The sequence below is a fragment of the Danio rerio genome, chromosome 5 (genome assembly GCF_052040795.2).
Source record: "Danio rerio strain M-AB ecotype USA chromosome 5, GRCz13ab, whole genome shotgun sequence".
Classification (NCBI taxonomy): domain Eukaryota; kingdom Metazoa; phylum Chordata; class Actinopteri; order Cypriniformes; family Danionidae; genus Danio; species Danio rerio.
In genome coordinates, this window is record NC_141025.1 from 1832501 (window position 1) to 1857389 (window position 24889).

At 36.3% G+C, this 24889-nt stretch overlaps 2 protein-coding genes across 20 annotated transcripts in view; one reads left to right on the plus strand and one right to left on the minus strand.

Annotated features, from left to right (window-relative positions):
* Window positions 1-24079, minus strand: part of golga2 (golgin A2) — a 58011-nt gene extending 33932 nt beyond the window's left edge. For 2 of the 18 annotated variants that reach the window (XR_015490416.1, XM_087252495.1), the window contains exons 1-10: window positions 23964-24079; window positions 16657-16773; window positions 14696-14779; window positions 11275-11370; window positions 6248-6297; window positions 5836-5899; window positions 5580-5639; window positions 2429-2509; window positions 2190-2228; window positions 2044-2106 (exon numbers count right to left, since the gene is read on the minus strand). Coding sequence is in view for 8 of the 18 variants with exons in the window: in XM_087252495.1 (XP_087108621.1) it covers window positions 2044-2106; window positions 2190-2228; window positions 2429-2509; window positions 5580-5639; window positions 5836-5899; window positions 6248-6297; window positions 11275-11370; window positions 14696-14779; window positions 16657-16773; window positions 23964-24011 (702 nt within the window). In the remaining 10 variants the exon portion in view is untranslated. 18 annotated transcript variants of the gene reach the window in all.
* dnm1a (dynamin 1a) overlaps window positions 1-24889 on the plus strand; it is a 582590-nt gene that overhangs the window by 182203 nt on the left and 375498 nt on the right. The window lies entirely within an intron of this gene.

The window sequence follows — 24889 nt, forward strand, 5'->3', positions numbered from 1 at the left end:
TATTGATATGTTACACTATATATACACACATTTACTCATCAGCCAAATACTATTAATGATAAAGATAATATTTTTTTGTTTTTATTAAATTGTACGTTCGTTTCAGGATTATTATTGCACAATAATGCCTCATTCCAGAATTGTACAATTTAAGCTTTTTGCATTGCTTTCTTTAAACTGGTATGATTCACAGTAAACTGAACACATTATTACTGTTATCTAATGTGAAATGCTTAAACATGACAGGGGACATTTAATTCATGACTAATTTCTGCTTAACTCAAAGGTTAAACTTTGTAAACTACTAACAAAGTTAATTGAGTAGCGGGCGGGGTTTATTTTAATATGATGACATATTTACAACTGAAACTGAATATTAAGTAGGAGGCGGGGTTTAGTTATTTTCTATGGAACAAACTATGGAAGGGCAAATATAAATGACCAAAACATCATTTACTTATTTTACTCATACTCAATTTATTACTTATAATGTCCGAAACATTGATATTAATATTAAATGCTTTTTAAACTAATATTAAAAACTTTTGTGCCTTAATTAGCTTTTTTTCTGCCTATTAACTGGGTTAAAAATCTGAAATTATTCCATCTCCACCTGCTGGTGAAAAAGCAGCTGGCGATCTTCAATCTGCAATCTATTGCTTTTCCTGCAGTTCCCGGATGTAATGTCTAATTTTAACATTTGAATTTGAGCCACTGAATTTATGGAAGCGAATATTTGAACCGAAATCAAATGCACTGAAAATTGCCTTTTGAATATTATACATCATATTTTTAAAGAGTATTTTGTATGTGAAATTTGGAAATTTAATATAAATTATTGAATTTATAAACTATAAAAACGTGTTTGAAATATTTTCAGATTAAATATTCACAGCTTAAATAAACGGATATGTTAAATTTCAGCACCTAAAAATACAAAACCTGGAATTCAAGCCTTAAAAATGTAAGAACTTGTTAATTCCGTCTATTATTTTTTTCATAATTCGATATGCTTTTTAATTCAATACTTTTTGCATTGATTTTGTTCCATACTTTTCCATCATTAGCAGCATTTCCACTGTCGGGCCAGTGCGAGCCAGGACTTTTATCAGGCCGGGCCAGACTAATCGCCCGGGAGGTTGAGGAGTGAGGGCGAAATCATGACGCATTTCCACTGTCAGGCTAATAACTCGCAGCGCAGCACGCAAACCCCGAAAATCAAACGTCACACAACCCGCCCAGTTCAGCGGGATTCAGGCAGACAAAGCACACCATTGCATCAATTAAAATGTAGACAACCGAAACAAACAAATGACATGTTACTGTGCAGCATTACATTATATGTCTACACGCACAGGCCTGTGCATTTCATTAATTATATTCGTTTACTCGCCCACCCACTGTTGGCATCATGCGTCAAGTGGTCCTGCCACTAATGAGATGACCCAGCACACCATCCATAATATAAAACCTCAGAATTTATACGTTAATAAGTCTGTATAAAAGGTTTTTATAACATCCTTGTTTCGGTACACATCATCAAACATTCAGCCTAAATGCTCTGGAGGGACCTCAAACATACATTTTCCCTAGGCTATATGACACTTAATAGGTATTTCCCAGTTTTTTAAGAGAATAAATTAAGGATGTGGCATGTCTAAAATTCTATTTTATGCATTTACATCATAATATATTTTTAAAAAAGCGAATGGACTGAAATATCACAGATATTAACATATATATATAATAAATATAACAGAGTCGACACATAATTAATTTACTAATAATGAATCCTAAACATTTAGCCCAAATGAATGAAGATAGAATAATGACACAACTAAAAATCTTCTTACAAATATATTATGCTGTATATTTTAAACTCAGAATTATAAATCACAGTATTGTCTCCCCCTTGTGGTCATTAAAGACCTGCAGAATCACTGTCATCTGAAACAAACACTATAAGATTAAATAACCTTAATTAGATGGTTATTTAAGAATCGTGACAAAGCAATAAATGAGACTACAGTGTTTTGTGTTCACCTGTAGTTGTTCTCGCATCGCTCCCTGCTCCTTAGTGAACTTCTGCTCAAACTCTTTCCTTTCCTGATAGAGATAACACACAATACATAAATACGCAGCTCCTCATTAATAAGAGCCCAGTGTAATGAGACTGTGGAGCAGCTCACCTTCTGCAGCTGATCTGAGAGCTCCTGAGACTGCTTCGTCTGAAACAAAACATTTCAATTATGAGTTTAAGTTCACACATACAGTTGAAGTCAGAATTATTTTTACTCCTGTTAAATTTTAATTCTTTTATATTATTTTCTGTGTGTGTGTGTGTGTATGTGTGTGTGTGTGTGTGTGTGTGTGTGTGTGTGTGTGTTAATATCATCAGAGAGTACATTCCGCGCACACACAGCCTTACCAGAGTCTCCAGTTTGGACGTGAGCTGTGTGTTGGTGAGAGCGCTGGAGTCCAGAGCAGCGGATAACTCCTGATTACGAGTCTGAGAAACAAGAAAGGAGATGATAATCAGAAACATTCTTACATAAACCATCTAAATAACATAGTTGTGCAGCTTATATACATTTAAATATGTTTGTTTATATATATATACGCGCACGCACGCACGCACGCACGCACGCACGCACACACACACACACACACATTAACAAATTAAATAAGCTTATAAAAAGGGCAGGTATGGTTGTGGGGTGTGTACTACCCACTATAGAAGAGACTGCACATGACCGTATGATGGACAAATTTGTCAGTATGATGAACGATAATCATCCCCTTTTTGATACAGTCCAAGCATGTGCAAACTCTTTAAGTGCAAGATTAATTCAACCCCGGTGTTACAGAGAAAGGTACAGGAAGTCATTTTTACCAACAGTGATCAGATTGTAGAACCAAAATCTAGATGAATCGTGCTGAATTGTAATAGTTATTATTAGATATGGACAAGTGTTTACTCGTTGTTTTCGGAACTAAGGTGCGCAGTATGAGTGTAATTTTCTTACTGTTTTATATATATGTAACTTTTATGATCTATTTTTAGTATGGAGAGCTCTGCTGTGATGTGAATTTTACCTCTGGTGATTAATAAAGTCAAACAAACAAACATGCATACACACAGTGCTCAGCATATACAGTTGAAGTCAGAATTATTAGCCCCTTTTTGATTTTCTTTTTTAAATATTTCCCAAATGATGTTTAACAGAGCAATGAAATGTTCACAGTATGTCTGATAATATTTGTTCTTCTGGAGAAAGTCTTATTTGTTTTATTTCGGCTAGAATAAAAGCAGTTATTAATTTTTTTAAAAACATTTTTGGGACTAAATTATTAGCCCCTTTAAGCTAATTTTTTTAACCATCGTTATACAATGACTTGCCTAATTACCCTACCCTGCCTAGTTCACCTTATTAACCTAGTGAAGCCTTTAAATGTCACTTTAAGCTGTATAGAAGTGTCATAAAAATATCTAGTAAAATATTATTTACTGTCATCGTGACAAAGAGAAAATAAATCAGTTATTAGAAATGAGTTTTTAAAACTATTATGTTTATAAATGTGCTGAAACAATCTTCCCAGAACAGAACAGAAATTAGGGGGAAAAAAACAGGGGCGCTAATAATTCAGGGGGGCTAATAATTCTGACTTAAACTGTATGCATGCATACACCCCTCACAAATCTCTCTTTTAAATTGATATGTTTAGTATAGGAAGCTCTGCAATATTATATTTGTGCATATACGTTAGATTAGTCAGTACCGAAGACAAATTTGGAGCTTATCCAACAAAATAACGATAATAACAGCCCAAAAACTAGAACAGCCAAATGTATCTGTTATAGAAAAAATATTAAATGCAAATTTTAAAAAAGAGGAGAACAAAAACAAGAGAAGCAAAAAAAAATTTAGTTAAAACTTTGCAGGTTGTAATTTATTTTTGCAATATTTTGCTTGAATTTAATTGTATTATCTTTCAATTTCTAAATATGTTTTGGTAACTAAATTATTAGTAAATAAATATATCTGTTTAATAAATCTGTTTTGTTTAAATTCAGCAAAATCCACTGCCTATATTCACTGAGAAATGGGAAAAATAAATCATTTTCAAAATAGGCTGTACTCAATTATGCTGAGCACTGAGACGATAAGGCTGTATTAGTTAATGTTAGTTAATGCATTAGTAAACATGAATTAACAGTAAATGACACATCTGTTCAGCATTTAAATAATCTTGGTGAAAGCGCTAAGATTGTGGCCGTTAAACAAGATGTAAATTAAGTATTTTGTGTTTCCAAAAGCAGTAATGATGCTACAAATAGAGAATTAAAAAAATTCAGCACGCAACTAACACACAAAAATAAACTCCATTTCAAAATATATTCATCACTCTTACTACAAGCGGTAATAATATTTCACAATTCCACTGCATTGATAATCAACTAAATACATCTTTGGCTAGCAGAGAAGACTTCTAATGCTAATTTAGGCTCCTAACAGAGTGAAACTAAGTTATAATCAGCTCTTTGTTCTGCTGAACAGGCGTGTTTGTGTAGCAGAAACAGGATGTTTGTTCAGTGTGTAGCAGGACATCATGGGAGCGTCGAATCAAATATCAGAACTAGCCCTACAGGACAAACCTACTGCACTAAAGAGTTAAATTACAGTAGACAGAGGAAGATAGAGAGTTTAGATTTGTTTTTAATCTTAATTTTCTGCAAGAAAAGATTAAATAGTTCTTGATTTCATCTGTATTATGCATCGTATATCATATAATTTCATTTAATGCTGCCATGTCAGCAATAAAGGCTATTTCAATTTCCATAAAATTCATACAAAATTAATAAATACAATCAAATTCACACATATTAAAAATTAGATAAGACTTATGTTAATATATGATCTAATTGCCAAAACAAAATCTCATAACGCTCTCAAATAATGATCCATTAATGTATTAACTAAAACAATTATTAATACATTTATTATGGCATTTATTTGTTTACTTCGCTTTGATTTATCTGCTGTATAATCTTGTGATTTTTATTAGTTACATATTTAATATATTGTAAAATAATTTACAATCTTAGTGTGTGATTTATTTGGAACCAGCCAGGTTTTTGCTTTGGTTGTACAATTATGTGGTGTGTTAATTTAATTGTGTCTTGGATTGATGTATTTGGATATGTCGTCTATGATGTTTATTTGTTTGTTTACTGTTTTAAAATAAAGATTACACATCTCAAGAGGCTTAAAACACTGAGTGGTGTCTACAGCTTCAAGCAAAAATAAATAAATAATTAATTCAGTAAATGAATGAACCAATCTGGCATTGTCCTAAACAGTTGACAGCAGTAAACCGCAAGCTATTTTCATCCTAAGAGCTTGTGCTTCAATAAGATTATCCTGCTTGAGTGCGATTAGTGAGCGTTTTGAGTGGTAATTGTAACCCGCCAGAGCAAAACTAAATCACCTTACAGCACAGCTTTGCACACAGACTCTTTGAATGGTGTTTAATGTTAAAAGAGCAAATGTAAATGAATAGTAGATTTATTGTAATACCTCCAGCTCCTTCTCATTGACTGCGGGTGGATCGCTGTCACCATTGATGTGTGTTGATGACTGAATTACACAGAGGAGAGAAACAAAACAAATATGAGCACTTATAATATAAGGCTTGTAAAAAATCATTACATTTTAATTGCCAATCTCTCAGAGTAGTGGCGTTTCTCTTCAATAACTAGTAAAAGAATAAATAATTACTTAGTGTTAATAATAAAAATAGCATGAGAGCAGAGAAGTGGAGAGAGATTCAGACCTCAGAGAGCAGACCGTTGAGCTGCTGAGAGAGCTGTCGGAGGCTTTCGGTGGACGACAGCGGCCTGCGTACACACATACGCACACACACAGCATTATTAAACACACATTTATCAACCAGACAATTTATAACATGTAGGGATTCTGTATATTGATTTTGTGCTCCACAAGTGTAGGAGTCAATGACACTTTTCAACACTTTACACTGGTAGTCTTCTTGCTATATTTCTAATTCCCATTATTAAGTAGTTCTTTACTTTTAATACATTTTTAACAAAAAAGGGTACTTTGAGTAAGTAGGTAGGTGGATAAAAGTTGAAGAGAAATCCTACTGATGAAACACTTTATTTTACTGCTGGAAACTCGTGGTGATGTGATGTAAAGTGCTACTCTGAAATAAAGAGCAAGTTCACCTGTTGTTTTCCAGAGGGTGTTCATCGCCGTTGGCATCTGCTGGATAATTCTGCGGGGGGAAAAATCATATTGAGTTGAGACACGTATTAAGACTGACACAAGAAAACAAAACTGATGAACCAGACAAAGCAATGCTGTAAATTAAAGGTGCAGTATGTAAGTTTGACACCCTTTGGTTGAGCTAGGTATTGCACTTCTGTATCAAAACAAATGCAAGCACTGGTTGCCAGATTGAGGACAGGAACGAGTGATTTAAACTGTGTTCCAAATACAAGCAACGGCACATGATAGAAGGAATATTTTCCATATTAAAAAGAGTTTTTATCCTAATCAACACCTGAAATGTATATTTTAGAAACGGCTTCCATTTCTCACAGCTGAACAACAGAAAACTGACAATGATCAGCTCAGGTAGACATCATGTGCTTTATTCAGTGTTAAATGCTAATAATGCGAGTCTGAATGCCATTTTACATCACATTTATTGCCATACTACTGAAATCAGCAGCAGATAGTTCAGCTCAGATCTGGAGAATAAAATAAACCGTTTGAAACTGAACTTCAGAACTAAACACATGAGTGCTTCAGCATCTACATTTAATAATGTTAAAGAGGTTTAATATGTATTCATTAGATTATAAACCTTACCATTTGGTGAGTGTTTGCATTCTGTGCTTCTAAATGGCTGTATTTAATTTTCTGTCGTGTTTCGTCTGGTGAAAACAGCCAAACTGTTCATCACTGCGCATCTCGTCACATAGAGTGCCCTATCATACACCCGGCGCAGTGTGGCATAAGGTGCGGCGGAGTAGTCTTTTGGTAGTTTCAGCTTGGCGCAAGAGTTGTTTTGATGCGGTGCGCTACGCTGTTTAAATAGCAAATGCATTAGCGCTCATTTTTTATGAGAACATAGGCGTTCTGGTCTAAAAAGCAAGGCGTTCTGAGGCGGACCGCTGGCGCGTCGCTACTTTGAGAAACTATAATAGATTTTTCATTAGAACAAAACTAACCCGGTCTAAACTCCAGCGCAGAGTTGCGCCTCGCTTACACACTGCTTAATACACACAAGAGAGCAATAGGCAAATATCTTTACATATGAAAAAAAATGTAAATATTAAGGATATATATAGGATATAATAAGAATATATATAGGATATAAATATAAAGGATTAAAATATTACAAAAAACATTTTCTAGCCTACATAAATATGTAAAATCACTGCTTTTATGTCTTCTTCATCTCGGGAGGCTTTTTCAGTTCATTCATAACAATTTGCTTTTGTATAATGTCATTATTATTAGCAGTATTATTTATTATATCCATATTTATATTTGTTTTATTAAAAACAAACTTAGATTGCCTACATGTCAGGTTTTAGACCATATGGGGCGCAGCATGTGTTTTAGGATATAACTCAGGTTTTTGAGCACACTTCATTATTATTGTTCATTTATTCGTTTGCTGGAAATTAGAACTGAATTTAGAAATAGTTTTGAAACGAATATTTGCGCTTAACAAACAAAATTAATTATTTATAGACTAATTGATGTCTGTGTGTAAAGGTTTCCCTATCCAAGAGTGAAAGTGAATGTAGATCCATTATCTCTCATTCTCACGCAGTAGATGCTCTGTTTAACAGTTTTCTGTTAAAACACTGTGAACTGTTTGCTTGTGAAATGCTCAGTTTTTCCACTTAGACTTACTTTGCGTCCTGTAAATAGCGAATGCGCTTATGGAGCGACGCAGCGGGCTCTTAAAGGGAATGGGAGATGAGACTCTGATTGGTTTATTCTCAAAACACACCTATAACTCATTGAAAAAATAAACTCAACCCTTTAAGACCATGTGCCACGGCGCAAGGCAGATTTCCCGTCCTTAAATTAGCAAAATTGTGTTCTGACACGCCCTGAGAGCGTTTGCGCCCTGCGTTTTGCGCCCTGCGCATGGACCGTCAAAATAGAGCCCAGAGTCATTTTAGAGTCTGCTACTGGCCACCAGAGATCGCATTTCGGTCACGGACGCATGCTTTTAGAGCCTTTCTGAATGAATGAATAAAATGCGCTGTTTTCCACCATCTGGCAACCCGGGGTGCTAAAATATAATTGGCTAAACTGGCATTGGGCGGGTTACATGACCAAATCAAAGACAGACGTTCCGGCACGTAACGCACATGTTCAAAGCAGAATATCTGACTTCAGCATTGTTTCTCAGATAAACAAGAATGTTCACTGAGCATGTTTCTGAATATCTGCAAACATATAAAGGTGTTTTTATAACTCAGAAGTCAAAATCTGACATACAGCACCTTTAAATGAGTACCAGCAGGGTGACAACACACGACATAAGTGAGCATTTAGGCCCCGTTTACACTAATACGTTTTCATTTTAGAACGCATAATTTTTCCTTCCGTCCACACTACGCTGGAGTTCGAGCGCCGATAACGGAGTGTTTTGAAAATGCAGAAGAGGCCATATTTATTTTAAAACGCTGCTGCTCTGTCTCAGTGGATGAGGGGAAAACGGAGACATCAGAAAACAGAGGTGAGGTTGCAGACATTCGCCTCTCTGATTGGAGCTTTTCCTCAATATTAAGTAGCCTACACACACAGTTCAGTCCTGCATCTTCTCCTTATAAGTTCAGACTTTGTAAGTTTGATATGGAAAACAAACTCCCGAGGACAAGTCGGGTAAATCTTCAAAGGAACAGTGTACTTTATAACCTCCTTCACATCACCATGGCTACGTTGTTTCACTTTCTTAACAATAAAATGAAAACATGATTGAAGGAACTGTCTATTTGCCAGTGGTGGGCCGTTATCAGCATTAACATGCTGCGTTAACACGAGACTCTTATCGAGCAATTAAAAACAAATATCGCTGTTAATCCATTCTCAAAGTTGGATTGGAAGCTGGATCTATTCTACGCAAGCTATGATGACTTTTACCTTGTTATTTTAGCGCTGATGTATACCTGTCCGAATTGCACTGTAGGGGGCGAGAACAAGTCTTTAAACCCGTGTGTATTCCTACTAAGAAATGACCACATCAAACATGACGTGCCAACACGGATGCAGTTCACTGGAGTGAATAGGATTAATGTTAGCTCCTCCACATCTGACTATCAGGCACCTGTAGAGTTTATGCGTTCAAGTTAAACATACACAAATAAAATGGAGCAGGTGCTTTTTAAAATGAATCACTCTGAATGAAAGTCGACAAAACAGTGCCTTTCTGAATCAAATCAGCAGGATGCCCTTCTGGATCTTTCACTTACTTTGAAGACACTACTGACTATGCTTACGTAGACATCTGTAATCTAGTTATTTGACTTAATAGACAATAATATAATTAAGGTGTTTACATGAAGTGCTTTTATCTAAGAGTTTCCTGTAATTTTGGGTGACTTTAACTGCAGTTCGGCAGTTTCACTTTTACTCATGAACATTTCATTCATGCCCCTGTGACAGACTGGGGTATTAGACGTAAATAAGGAGCGAGGACTGGTGAGAGTGTTATGGAATTTAATAATGCACGCCAAATGGAATAAAATAAAAGGCCACATTTCGCGAAGTGTATGTGTTTCTTTACTGAGAGCCTTGTGTGTGGATTTTGTCGGAAAATTTGGCGAAAAGTCCTACATGACGATAGTAGTTTGATTGCAATGTTTACTTCAATAATGCTACTAATATGTGCATACTCCACATGTCTTAACTCCATTTCTGTTCAGTTCAGTTATGACTTTAGTTGCATTAAGGTGATCAAAACTGGCTGTTTGGAGCTTATGTAGGCCTACAGTTCAACTTCATGTTTACCTGAATAAACAGTGAGTAAACACAAGTACATCTTATTGAACATCATTTATTTTCATTAACAACTATCATAGTAGAACAGGTTCTCAAGCAGTTTGTGATGCATTTTGGAAACAGGAGATGAGCCCCTGCTCTAATGCGCCACCTGGCTTGAAAAAAAACATTCTCAAAGACTTACTTTAGTCATTATTTGGGTAGCACACATATTCTGAATTCAAATAAGCCATTTTAATCTAGATTACTTCCATGATTAAGGTGAAATTAATCTAGATTTTAAAAAATTAATCTATGGCCACCTACACTATTTACATTTTGATATGAATTTAACAGACACCAAAAATTGAGGCGTCGTGTAGCTGCATATTCATACGAGTGTCATCTTAACCGTGCATATTTATAACAAAACAGAGCCTATAACATAACTGCCTCCTTTTGTTTTCATTGAAAATATTGAAACATAGCCTCTCTTTTACGGAATGGCTATTATAAAAGTAGAACGTAAAATAAGTTTATACACTAAAGGAAATAAAGGCAAACAATCAGTCAAATGTGCAGAATCACGTTACCTGAGAACAAGTCGGGAATATGTCGTTAGATAGAGACAAGATAAATTAAATATCACGTTTAGCAAATGTAGTGAGATTAGATCCAGCGAGAGATCCTTGATGAACAGTTCGGCGTGCACAGCTCTCGTATGAGTAGATGTGCCTAAAGCACGCTGCAGTGATGTGCGATTTCAGTGGTGTAGTGTGGACGGAGAGTTGGGTGAAATGCCAGAGTGGACATGGATCGTTTTCATTCTGAAACGCCATTTTAAAACTAAAGCGTAATAGTGTAAACGGGGCCTTATACTTCTGCGTTCGGTCTGTGCTGCTCTGCAATAAAACTAGTAGGCAGTGAGGTTTTTGTGCTTTCTGTGCACACGTTTGGCACTTTAAATCATACTTTGACTGCACTTAACCTGCAAACTAGAATAGAAAATGTACCAATGCACAATACTGCCTTTTACCTATGTGTGGGGCTGTTCTTTTTATGAGAGAATCCTGTATAAGCACAGCCCAGGGGTGTCTCCTCATCGGTTAATAACACTATATTTTATTGCACAACAATTATACGGCTTTTTGGCTAATAGAGAGAAATGACTCATCCTGTGAGTTGGCGGTCAGCAACTGTGATCTGCTGACACAGACAGAAACAAACATAAACACAGACGGACCTGCGGTGCAGAGTTATCAGTGTTAATAGCAGAAGCAGGGTTAGAGACGTGTTCAGCGCCGGCCTCCTCCAGCTCCTGCGAGACATCCACACGCTCCTGATGCAACACACACACACACGTCAGTGGGTTATAAACACACTACTGCACACACACACAGACAAATACAGCACAAATACGCACACAAAAACATTTTATTCTTCATTAAGAAACCCGGCAATCAAGTTTATAATAAACATTTTTTATAGATATTTTATAGATTGTTTACCAAAACTGTGTCAAATTGTGAAATAAAATTACAATTTAAATAAGCTTTTGTATACTAATACACTATATTTATTGCTGAATCTCTTGATTGATTCTAAGCTTTGTTTTTACTAATAGACGGCGGTGATGTCTGCTGTTAAAAACCAGACTAGAATGTGGTCTGTTGTTAAAAACTAGCCTACATTGCTATTTGCTGTAAAAAACTAGCCTAAATCACCTCACCATCCGCTGCAAAAAGTGAGCTGTTACACTGCTGCTAAACACTAATCTAGAGCGCCGTCTGCTGTTAAACACTAGCCTAGAGCGCCATCTGCTGTTAAACACTAGTCTATAGCACCATTTGCTGTAAAACACTAACCTAGAGCGCCGTCTGCTATTAAACACTAGCATAGAGCGCCATCTGCTGTTAAACACCAGCCTAGAGCGCCGTCTGCTGTTAAACACTAACCTAGAGCGCCATTTACTGTTAAACATTAGTCTAGAGCACCATTTGCTGTTAAACACAAACCTAGAGCGCCATCTGTGTTAAACACTAGCCTAGAGCACCATTCGCTGCTAAACACTAGCCTAAATCGCCGTCTGCTGTTAAACACAAGCCTAGAGCACCGTCTGCTGTTAAACACTAGCCTAGAGCACCATCTGCTGTTAAACACTAACAGCATAAATACGATTAGGTTAGGTTAAATACTAACCTAGAGCGCCTTCTGCTGTTAAACAGTAACCTAGAGCGCTGTCTGCTGTTAAACACTAGCCTAGAGCCACATCTGCTGGTTAACACTAACAGCATAAATACGATTAGGTTAGGTTAAATAGTAACCTAGAGCGCCGTCTGCTGTTAAACAGTAACCTAGAGCGCCGTCTGCTGTTAAACACTAGCCTAGAAAACCATCTGCTGTTAAACACTAACAGCATAAATACGATTAGGTTAGGTTAAATACCAGCCTAAAGCGCCATCTGCTGTTAAACACTAGCCTAGAACACCATCTGCTGTTAAACACTAACAGCATAAATACGATTAGGTTAGATTAAATACTAACCTAAAGCGCCATCTGCTGTTAAACACTAACCTAGGAGCGCCTTCTGCTGTTAAAAACTAGCCTAGAGCGCCGTCTGCTGTTGGACACAGCCTAGAGCACCATCTGCTGGTAAACACTAACAGCATAAATACGATTAGGTTAGGTTAAATAACCTAACCTAGAGCATAATCTGCTATTAAACACTAACCTAGAGCGCCGTATGCTGTTAAACACTAACCTAGAGCGCCGTCTGCTGTTAAACACTAACAGCATAAATACGATTAGGTTAGGTTAAATACCAGCCTAGAGCGCCATCTGCTATTAAACAGTAACCTTGAGCGCCGTCTGCTATTAAACACTAACCTAGAGCGCCGTCTGCTGTTAAACACTAACAGTATAAATACGATTAGGTTAGGTTAAATACTAACCTAGAGCGCCGTCTGCTGTTAAACAGTAACCTAGAGCGCCGTCTGCTGTTAAACACTAGCCTAGAGCCACATCTGCTGGTAAACACTAACAGCATAAATACGATTAGGTTAGGTTAAATACTAACCTAGAGCGCCGTCTGCTGTTAAACAGTAACCTAGAGCGCCGTCTGCTGTTAAACACAAGCCTAGAAAACCATCTGCTGTTAAACACTAACTGCATAAATACGATTAGGTTAGGTTAAATACCAGCCTATAGCGCCATCTGCTGTTAAACACTAGCCTAGAACACCATCTGCTGTTAAACACTAACAGCATAAATATGATTAGGTTAGGTTAAATACTAACCTAAAGCACCATCTACTGTTAAACACTAACCTAGGAGCGCCTTCTGCTGTTAAAAACTAGCCTAGAGCGCCGTCTGCTGTTGGACACAGCCTAGAGCACCATCTGCTGTTAAACACTAACAGCATAAATACGATTAGGTTAGGTTAAATACTAACCTAGAGCATAATCTGCTATTAAACACTAACCTAGAGCGCCGTCTGCTGTTAAACACTAGCCTAGAGCACCATCTGCTGTTAAACACTAACAGCATAAATACGATTAGGTTAGGTTAAATACCAGCCTAGAGCGCCATCTGCTATTAAACAGTAACCTTGAGCGCCGTCTGCTATTAAACACTAACCTAGAGCGCCGTCTGCTGTTAAACACTAACAGCATAAATACGATTAGGTTAGGTTAAATACTAACCTAGAGCATAATCTGCTATTAAACACTAATCTAGAGCGCCGTCTGCTGTTAAACACTAACCTAGAGCGCCGTCTGCTGTTAAACACTAACAGCATAAATACGATTAGGTTAGGTTAAATACTAACCTAGAGCATAATCTGCTATTAAACACTAACCTAGAGCGCCATATGCTGTTAAACACTAACCTACAGCACCGTCTGCTGTTAAACACTAGCCTAGAGCACCGTCTGCTGTTAAACACTAGCCTAGAGCGCCATCTGCTGTTAAACACTAACCTAGGAGCGCTGTCTGCTGTTAAACACTAACCTACAGCGCCGTCTGCTGTTAAACACTAGCCTAGAGCGCCGTCTGCTGTTAAACACTAAGCTAGGAGCGCCGTCTGCTGTTAAATACTAGACTAGAGCACCATTTGCTGTTAAACACTAGCCTAGAGTGTCTACTGCTATTAAACACTAACCTAGAGTGCCGTCTGCTGTTGAACACTAACCTAGAGCACCATGTGCTGTTAAACACTAGCCTAGAGCACTGTCTGCTGTTAAACACTAGCCTAGAGCACCATTTGCTGTTAAACACCACAGATATTTACATTAGATGTCGCCTATGCTTTTGTTGTCTATTGGAAGGAACGCATCAATAGACCTACTGTTTTAGTACAGGGTAGTGCTCCTTTGAAATTAATTTCTCTGTATAAAAGACTTCTGAATAGCAGATTAACCTGCTGCTGAACCTATAATAAAGTAGGAAATTAAAAATGACATAAATGTGGATGATGTGTTGAGATTATTGACAGGTGCATAACAGTCTGTTAATGTAGTCTGTCCCAAAGTTTACACTCTTCCGTGACACACTCAAAAGTATAAAGTTTTTCTTCACAAAAAAAGTACATACTATTATAATGCTAATTGGGATGCAGCAACTGATGAGCAAAAGAAAGGAAGGAGGACAAGAGGAAGGACAGCTCACCTGACTGCTGTTGACAAATGGAGGCTGAGACACTCCATTAGTCAGACTAAGGTCAGACACCATAACTTTGAGAATATTCTCAATCTACAGGGAAGGAGAGGCAGACGATAGAGGAGAAGACGTGAGAGGAGGAAGCAGTAGTAGGAAAATCATTCAGAAAGCTCTGACGAGGCAGGATGAAGGGTTAGTAGTGGCCAACGCAGAACAAAAACCCAACAGCATGTAGAATAATCCACCGTCTGTCAGTTTATATGTCGAATTTACATTTAGTTTTGCATTCAGGAGTTAAAATGAAGTTGTTTTTTTATTTATGGTTTACTTTAATCATATATGCTGTTCTTATTTTTAATAATTGGGTTAATTTAATTGCTTACTTTTTCAGTACTTAAATATTATTCACATGCATGTAATGAGGTGAACTGTTTTCCTTCATTTCACATGCAAAAACACGCTGAACTAAAACAAATACACATAACCGTTTTTATTTTGATTATGTTCCATCAAGAAAACATTGCTTTTGTTTGTTTATTTTGTTTTAGTTATTCACTTACAGTTATAGTAGTTAATAATCTTATTTCATTTCTAATCTACTCTAAATTCATCCGAAACTAGAAATGTTGCAGTGTCAACTAAATTGAACAAGTTGTTATCATATAAAATTTACATTAATTACTAATATAATTACTTTTACTAATGTTTTATGCATTTACATTTATATCATGTACATTATATATATATTTATAATGTGTACAGTGCATCCGGAAAGTATTGATAGCGCTTGACTTTCCACATTTTCATGTTACAGCCTTATTCTATAATGGATTACATTCATTTATTTTCTCAACATTCCATCACATGTACATCAGTATTCTCAGTCTTTGGCGTAAAGCTCTAAATTGAGCTCGGGTACATTCTGTTTCCACTGATCATTCTTGAGATGTTTCAGCAGCTTCACTGGAGTTCACCTGTGGTCAATTCAGCTGATTGGACATGGTCTGAAAAGGCTACACCTGTCTATATAAGGCTCAGGGTTGACAGTGCATGTCAGCACAAACCAGAGCCCAGACCTAAATCCTATTGAACATCTCTGGAGAGATCTGAAAATGGCTGTACACCGTCGCTTCCCATCCAACCTGATAGAGCTTAAGAGTTCCTGCAAAGAGGAACGGGCAAACATTCCCAAAGACAGGTGTGCAGAGCTTGTGGCATCATATCATCATATCAAAAAGACTTGAGGCTGTAATCGCTGCCAAAGGGGCATCAACAAAGTGTCGAGCAAAGGCTGTGAATACTGATGTACATCTGATTTTACAGCTTTTTATTTTTAATACATTTTCAACAATTTCAAAAACTCTTTGTTCACATTGTCATTATGGCAAATTGTGTGTAGAATGTTGAGGAAATAAATAAGTTTAATACATTTTGGGAATAAGGCTGTAACATAAACAAATGTGGAAAAAGTCAAGCGCTGTCAATACTTTCCAGATGCAGTGTATTATAAAAAGTTGCACATTCTGTAAAATACATTTAACAAATATATATTTTACAAATACAAGTTTTTAAATTTGTTATAGTGTAAGTTTGTTTCCAATTAGCTATTCATTTAGGGCTTCAATTGAAACTATTATTAAGCAACATTTCCAGTTTCCATCTAATATTCACATTTATTTCAGTCTTTCTCTATAACAAACAGGCTGCTTTCTATCAGTGCAAACATGACTATTAAAATGCCTTTAAACAAGAAACCGATGATCTAAAACAATCCCTCAAAAAGATAAAGATTCAATAATTAATTCCATGCAAAACAAAAATAAGATTAGATCCTCGAGCACTTCCTAAGGATTAATTCCTGCCGTGGGAAAGCGCCATTACCTGAGCAGTCAACACACAACTAAACCCCATCACAGCAGACAGTCAACAATGATTTACAGCGGTGTTGACGAACTACACACCTGACTCACATTTTCTGGAGAGCGGCGGTCAGCAGGAGCGTCTGTCTGATCTCCTTTAACCTTCCTCTTCTTCTTTGGTCCGGCACTTCCCGTGGATGGAATCGTCTTCTGCTGAAACTCCTTCAGCTGCAGATCAAAACAGCAGACATTTCAAACACACAGATTCCCATTTAAAGAGACACGTATTATGCAAAAATCCTTTTTATGAGGGGTTTAAAGTCACAGTCAGTGTGTGAATATCTCCAGCCTCTAAGGGCAACAACATTGATTAATTGTCATTTTTATAATCAGACTTGATGAGTGAAGCACTGTGATTGACATTCTCCCTTTGTACGTGTCATCAGAGGGGGAAAGCCCCGCCCACTAGTGCCCATCTCTCCATCTCATTAGCATCTCCAGCAGGCCTGAGTGAGAAGCAGCCGTCTGTCCATTAGCCGTTAGAGTGTTTGAGCTGCTGAAGATAATGTCAGCATAGACTAAGAGGATTATAGATGTGGAGTTTTAGATGAACAGCGACAGGAGCCACATAGACTGACAGAAACGGGTAAACATGGTACAGTACAATGTGAGTTTTGTACAAATTGATTGTGGGTTTTAAGTCCTCAGGAGGAATTAACTATTGTCACTTTCAAGGAAATAGCCTGTTTAAAGTGTACTAAAATATAATATAATGTAAAAATAATATAAAGTTTCAACTATTATCTACAAAAAATACAAGCTTGAATAAAGGAGATAAGGTAATCTCTATTTCTCGGGCCTTTATTATACTAATATAAATTCATTATTCACATCAAATGAACTTCACTAAATGTAAACTATACAAAGAAATAATAAAAGATATCCAAAACACTGTTCATTTTTCACAGATCCAATAAAATCAACAAAACCCTAAATTAATGTCATTAAATAAGGATTAAAACAACAATTATTCTTCATTCATTCATTTTCCTTCAGCTTAGTCAGGGCTCAACTATAAGGACTGCCCAGTGGCCTAGGGCCAGCGTGAAAGACGCTAGAGACAGTAGACAGGATTGTTACTGGCCCCTATCGGCCAGTAACAATGAGCACGTTGTTTTTTTCCATAACCTGGTAACAACCAGGGGTCCGTTCTTCGTACCTCGCTTAAATGATCTAAGATGATTTGACAGATCCTGGATCTTTTAATCTTGATAACTGATCTCTCGCTAATTTGGTTCTTCAAACAAGTTCGCGAATCAGATTAGAATGTCTGGATGAACTGATCTGAGATCGCTGTGTGTGTTGTGAAGGACAGATCTATCGATCCTCGAAATCATGATCAGCAATGCAACGATTGGCTGACGGCACAGCTACGTAATGACATCATCTGTTTAATATTCAATTATCCATGTGAGCAAAATTACGTTAAATTAGCAGTAAACGGCTTGTTGAATATGACACGCAATAACCTTCCACATGTGTTGTGAGCTGCAGACTTTACACTTTCATGTGTCAAGAGTATTCATCATGTATTTCAATGCAAATCAATGTATTTAGTTCTACATTTAGACAATATTTTGTTTATTATAGTAGGCATTTTTTAATCGGTGTAAAGAATAACTGGTTGTTTACAAAAGCATTTTGATATTGGTAAAGGCGTCTGCAACATTTGTTAGCTTCAAATCACTATTAACTATCAAAACATGTTTATGACTGCATAAATGTATTATTGCTTTAAAAAAGTCACATATTGTGCATTTCTATCATACACAATTTGTACTAAAGCGATCTAAAAAGTTCATATCAATAAGTTTTCTCTTTGCACCACCAGGTGGCAGTCTTTGTAATTTCATTTCGATGGTACAGATTGCATAAGTTTTATTAATATGTATAACTTTATTTATTTTATTAATGACTATAACTTTATATATATATATATATAGTTAAAAAATATGTACCATTTTCCCAAGTGTATATAACTACTACTGTAAGAAAATATCAGAATTCGCTACATACTTTCTGTATTATCTTTGCTTGAACTGAGCCGATCTAATCCTGTTTATATGAATTGAACCTGCTCCCGATCAGGTTTGAGCTAGCAGAACTGTTGCTATGACAACAACTCTCGGATCAGCTTTGAAGAACGAAACGATCCTGGATCATGTCAAATCATCAATATCCAAATCCAGCTAACTGAGTAATCCACGTACGAAGAACGGACCCCAGTACAGCCAAAAGATGGCAACATTGCGGCAACATCAAACTATGAGGCTCAAAGAAAATGTCTGTTTTTAAAGTCTTGGAAGCAGACAATTACATGGGTACACATTAAGAAATAATAAAAACAAAGGAGTTGTCGTCAGTTTGGCAAGCCATTTTTATAAAAATAATTTAGAATTGCAAACACCAGCACATTTTCCATACTGCTCTTTTGTTTGCATAAAATCTTGAATTTTGCTCATTATACATTTATTATCATTTTAAATGTTTAAATTCTAGACTCACAGACATTATTTTGCCACATTATTTAAAATATGTGGCTAAAAAATAGTTATTAACTTTTTTTTTTTTTTTTCTGTGGGGCCAGTGAAAACTTTGGCAGGGCAAGTAAAAATCTCAACCACTGGCCCAATTGGCCCAGTAGAAAAAATCCTTAGCGTTGAACCCTGTTAGTCCCTTGTTTATCAGGGGTCACCACTGCGGAATGAACCACCAACTATTCCAGCATATGTTTTACGCAGCGGATGCCCTTCCAGCTGAAACCCAGTATTGGAAAACACCCATAAACCTTCACATTTACACACACACTCATACACTATGAGCAATTTAGCTCATCAATTCCCCTATGGCGCATGTGTTTGAACTGTAAGTGGAAACCGGAGCACCCACACTAAGACGGGTAGAACATGCAAACTCTACACAGAAAGACCTTCTTGCTGTGAGGCCACAATGCTAACCACTAAACCAACGTGTCACCCAAATTACTCTTCAGCTTTTGTTAAATGTTGTTTTACGGTTAGGTTTACTTCTAAATCTGCATGATGCACTTTTTTTAAGATAAATTTAAGATAAAAAAATGTAAACTCTAGACGTTTTGTAGTCTCAAATACACTCAATGAGCCGCCAGCTATCATTTGGTTTATTTTCAAGTTTTTCCACTTCAAACTGTGATGTCTAATTCAATATGTGGCTTGCCGATTACAAGCAATTGTGTGCACTTAAGACTGAAGCCTTCAGAGATTTTTGGCCGCTGTTTAATTAAATCAAACATCAATGCAGGAGTGCCAGAAATGACTCGAGTCTATAATCCGTCCTGATTCAGGCACCTTCTGCTTTGAATTTAAATCAAGATAACTCAATCAGGTTTCACAGCACCAGTGACTCCTCAGATAGGGACACTCGGATATAACTTGAAGAACAAGCTAAACACAGCATCAAAGAAGAAGAAAGACCACTCGTCCAGTCCTGCCAGACCTACGAGTCTCTCTAATGGGTCAGATATGTAGTTGTGGGTATTAATAGGGCTGGGCAGTATGAACGAGGGCTGCATGATACTGGAAACATTGAAAAATGGTGTTATTTTGTTTTTCTCCGATATATATTGCGATATGAAAACAATTTCACCAAATAACTTGAACATCTCTCTTGGGAAAAAAATAATAATTTAAGATTGACTGTGGTGATTTTCATGCATCAAATATAATAATCACCTACGATCACAGATAAATACAACAGAGAAAAAGATGCAAATGAATTAAACCGTGTTTTACAGCTTTCTGAGAAGTCTAACAGGATTTAGGTATAGTAATTGAATAAATCACATCCAAAATAAGACTGCATAGTCTTCATTAAGTAAATAAATCATTACTAATGTTACAAACGGTACAATTTCTTATGCCTGAATGCTTTTAAAATCCTCAAGCCTCAAAAGAACATGCGAATAATAAACTATAATCCACAGATTTAATATTGCATATGCTGCGATGTACCTACAGCGAATGATCACATTGCGATATCAATGCTGAAACCATACATTGTGCAGCCCTAATATAAAGAAATAAGTCATCTCATATCCTGCACGATACTGGAAAAATCTGACATTGCAATATTTTGTTTTGCTGCGATATATATGATATTAATATAACTTCACCAGATGTTTTGATTAGGTCTATTTGGAAAGGTTTCATTCATTTAGATTAAGTGGGATGATCAAGTCAGGGATAAACAAGTAAATCAGCAAAAATATTATGAATTACAAGCATATAAAAATACAACAGAGCAAAAATAAAAGTTAAATAAACAGTGCTTTATGGTTTTCTGAGAAGTCTAACAGTATTCAAGTACAGAAATTTACCAATTTTTACATTTCTGTACTTGTATACTTATTGGTAAATTTTTGTATTTAAAAGAAACAAAATAAACAATGATCATCAAATGGGAAAAAGTTGGCTATCTATAGAACAAAAAGGATTGATTTTAATTTATTTTACATTTTTGCATTTATACGGAAAAAGCTTTGTTATGGATGTGACATCTCTCCCGTTATGGATGTGACGGATGTGAAACTGCCACTTATGTGACTTTTGTAAATTAAATATATACTTTGAAAACATTGACAGTAACATTGTTGAGCATTTTAAAGCACTGTAAAATACAAGCCTAGACGAAAAACACAGAAACGGCTTGGCTATTTTGGTGAATACATTATTTTTTTCATGGCAAGGTTGACATTTACATGGAATTGCTCATAAACAGAAGATTAAACTACTTTCATTTGATTCAAGGGAATTAATAAGCATGTGACCACAACAAGCTTTATATGAGTTATTATTATCATAATTTTCCTCATAATAAAGTATATAATGATGCAACACCTATATCACAGCATAGAATGCTATTATGGAATATTGTGTGCTTTATCCTGCGAAAAAGACACATCATTTTACAGAAGGATTTATTTTTAAACACTCGACTGAAGTTAAAAATGTCATTAAATTTAGTTTTCGCACATGCTTTCGGGTTTAACATCAGTAATTTTAACTACAAAATGCTGTAGTTCACTGAGAAGCTATGCAAACTGCTGTCAAACATGATTATTTGCGATTTAACAATCGTATAATAATATTGCATGCTTTGTTTTTCGCAGTGTTGTCAGAGAACTATGTCTTTTATGTAGTAAACACTGCTGAACACACATGCTGGAGATTCACAGTTGATTACAGAGATGCTTTTACAGATAAATGTGCATGCGATTTATCATTCAGCTTGAGTTTAAATACATTTTCTGCATGAAAAGAACCATTTGTTATGTTTTTATTTCATTTAAAAGCATATACTTGAAAATCTACTCATTATAGGTGATTATATTTCTCACAATTAAGAACTTCAGGGTAAATCTTTGATTAAATTTTAAAATCTAAAATATATATTAGTTAAATATTAACCACTTTATTAAAAAACAAATGATTATAGGTCTAACAAAGTATTAGTAAATAAATTGAAAAATGTAAACATTGTATTTTCAAGGGCGACGCAGTGGCGCAGTAGGTAGTGCTGTCGCCTCACAGCAAGAAGGTCGCTGGTTCGAGCCTCGGCTGTGTCAGTTGGCGTTTCTGTGTAGAGTTTGCATGTTCTCCCTGCGTTCACGTGGGCGTTCGCTCCAGTTTCCCCCAGAGTCCAAAGACATGTGGTACGGGTGAACTGGGTAAGCTAAATTGTCCATAGTGTATGAGTGTGAATGAGTGTTTGTGGATGTTTCCCAGAGATGGGTTGCAGCTGAAAGGGCATCCGCTGCGTAAAAATGTGCTGGATAAGTTGGCAGTTCATTCTGCTGTGGCGACCCCGGATTAATAAAGGGACTAAGCCGATAAGAAAATGAATGAATGAATGAATTAATGTATTTTCAAGATGTTTCTGTCTGCAGTCTGTAATGGTGTTTATATAAATGATGAATTGTATAACAGTAAACAATGTATTTTATGACACCACTACATAAGCAATAGGTCATAATATAAAAAGATAGACTGCTTATTTCATCATAAAAGTATTGCTAAATAACATGTAAATTATAAACATTGTATTTTCAAGATTTCAGCTTTCTCATGATGCTGTTATTCATGTTTCTGTCTGCATCTCTGTAATGGTGCGTAATACTACGCTTATATAAATTATGATAAAAAAGCATTACCATAAACAATGTCATTTATAACACCATGATATAAACAATAGAGCCTAACATGAAGCGATACACTGTTTATTTTGTCATATTGCACAGCCCTAGTTTTATATGTGATTTGGCTGTCATGGGACGAATGCATCTAAATCAGCTCTCATCTGACCGAGCCATAACTGAAATTCCAAAGCTGACTGATTGAGTCTTGTTGACATTCCAGACCACAGACAGCATAAAGAGCAGCAGCTGAGATTCAAGTATTCATAAGCTCCCTGCGTAGACAGCAAATGGCCACCTTACTAGTCAGCACTCACATGATCTCAAAACACAGTAATAATTACAGGTTTGACCAGTCACTTAATCATTTAAAACTTAAATCATGAACTAAACAGTGGTTATAAAGCACAAACACTAGGTCAGTTCACCTAAAACTAAAATCAATGTCATAATTTAAGTAGAAAGCTGAAAACAATGACTTCCGTAGGAGAAAACAACAAATACTATGGAAGTGAGTGGTTAAAAATCATCAGCATTTTTCAAAACATCTGCTTTGGTGTTCAACAGAAGAAATACACTCATTAAAATGTGATAAATGGTGAGTAAATAGTGAGTACATTGTATTTTTTTAGATGAACTATCCCTACTTTAGTTAAACCAGCTGTTTCAATTAGACCTGTCATTTTAGCAAGCAGCTAACTAGTAAGCTAACGCTAATCATCTAGTTAAATAGGACTTAAATCAAGAATTTTATTTTTTATTTTAAAATAACGACTTTAAGTTAGAGCCACGTTTTACTTTTATTTTAAAATAATTCAGTGTTTCTATGTTTTAATCTGGTTAACGTTACTGACGCCGAATCAGAAGCTAATAACATTAGCGTGACTGATCTCCTCGCACTTTATAGCACAACTCTAATAGGTTAACCTTGTCGTATACATAAGTAAAGTGATATATTTGGTGTTCTTGATGTTTAAGCTTTTCCCTCGGCTCAGTCCTCGGTGTTTCCTGACGGCCGCGCCCGCCTGAGAGCGCTGGTATTCGGGCACAGGCCCGCGGAGAGGCCGGCAGACGTGGAATGTCAACATGACATATAAAACACACGCGCTCGGACGCGGTTCAAACTCACTCAGCAGAAGCACTTTGCCACATAATAGTTGATAAATGCCGGAAAAGTTCATAAATGTACCTTTTTCTTAGCTGCAGCGAGTTTGATTTGCCTGTTCTGGTCCGCCATCCTCTCGCGTAGCTGAGCGAACGACACCACGTCATCAGATCAGCCGTGTGCGCGCGCCACACACACGCACTCGTCCGCGCGCGCTACACTCACATACATACACACACACACTCTTCTACAAAAAAATCTTGTCTAATAAATCTGTTGAAGTCTCTGTCAAAATCATTCATAATTGCTACCCAGTAAATATTAAACTAGCTATATTTAATAACATTATTTCCCCCTAAATGCTCACGTTGGTCTCAGTATGAGTATTATGAGTGTATCTCAGTATTATTTTGGGAGTGTAATTCCTGTAAAGTGTCTTGGCTTGACTTTTCCAATTGTATTCAAAAAAAATTATTTACAAACTTGTTTATATCCCCTTTTCTATATCTATATGTCTGATTACATTCGGAAAAAGCAACCTGTAAGAGCTTTATTTTCTAAAATATATGCAAAATCCAATGGAAACTCTATTTACTTAATTGACATTTCTTAAAATGTCAACCTGATCATTTCTAGTACTGCAATATCTTTTTTGCATTTAAATCTAGTATGCACATTATCCCACATATTCACAATCTTCCCATCTGGTGTAGATTTAATACATATCTTTAGGGGCGGCACGGTGGTTCAGTGGTAAGCACTGTCAACTCACAGCAAGAAGGTTGCTGGTTTGAGTCCCGGCTGGGTCAGTTAGAGTTTCTGTGTGGAGTTTTGCATGTTCGGTTTCCCCCATAGTCCAAACACTTGCGCTATAGGGGAAGTGATGAACTAAACTGGCTGTATGTATAATTGTGTGTGTGTGTGTGTGTGTGTGAATGAGTGTGTATGGGTGTTTCCCAGTACTGAGTTGTAGCTGGAAGGGCATCAGCAGTATGAAACATTTGCTGGAT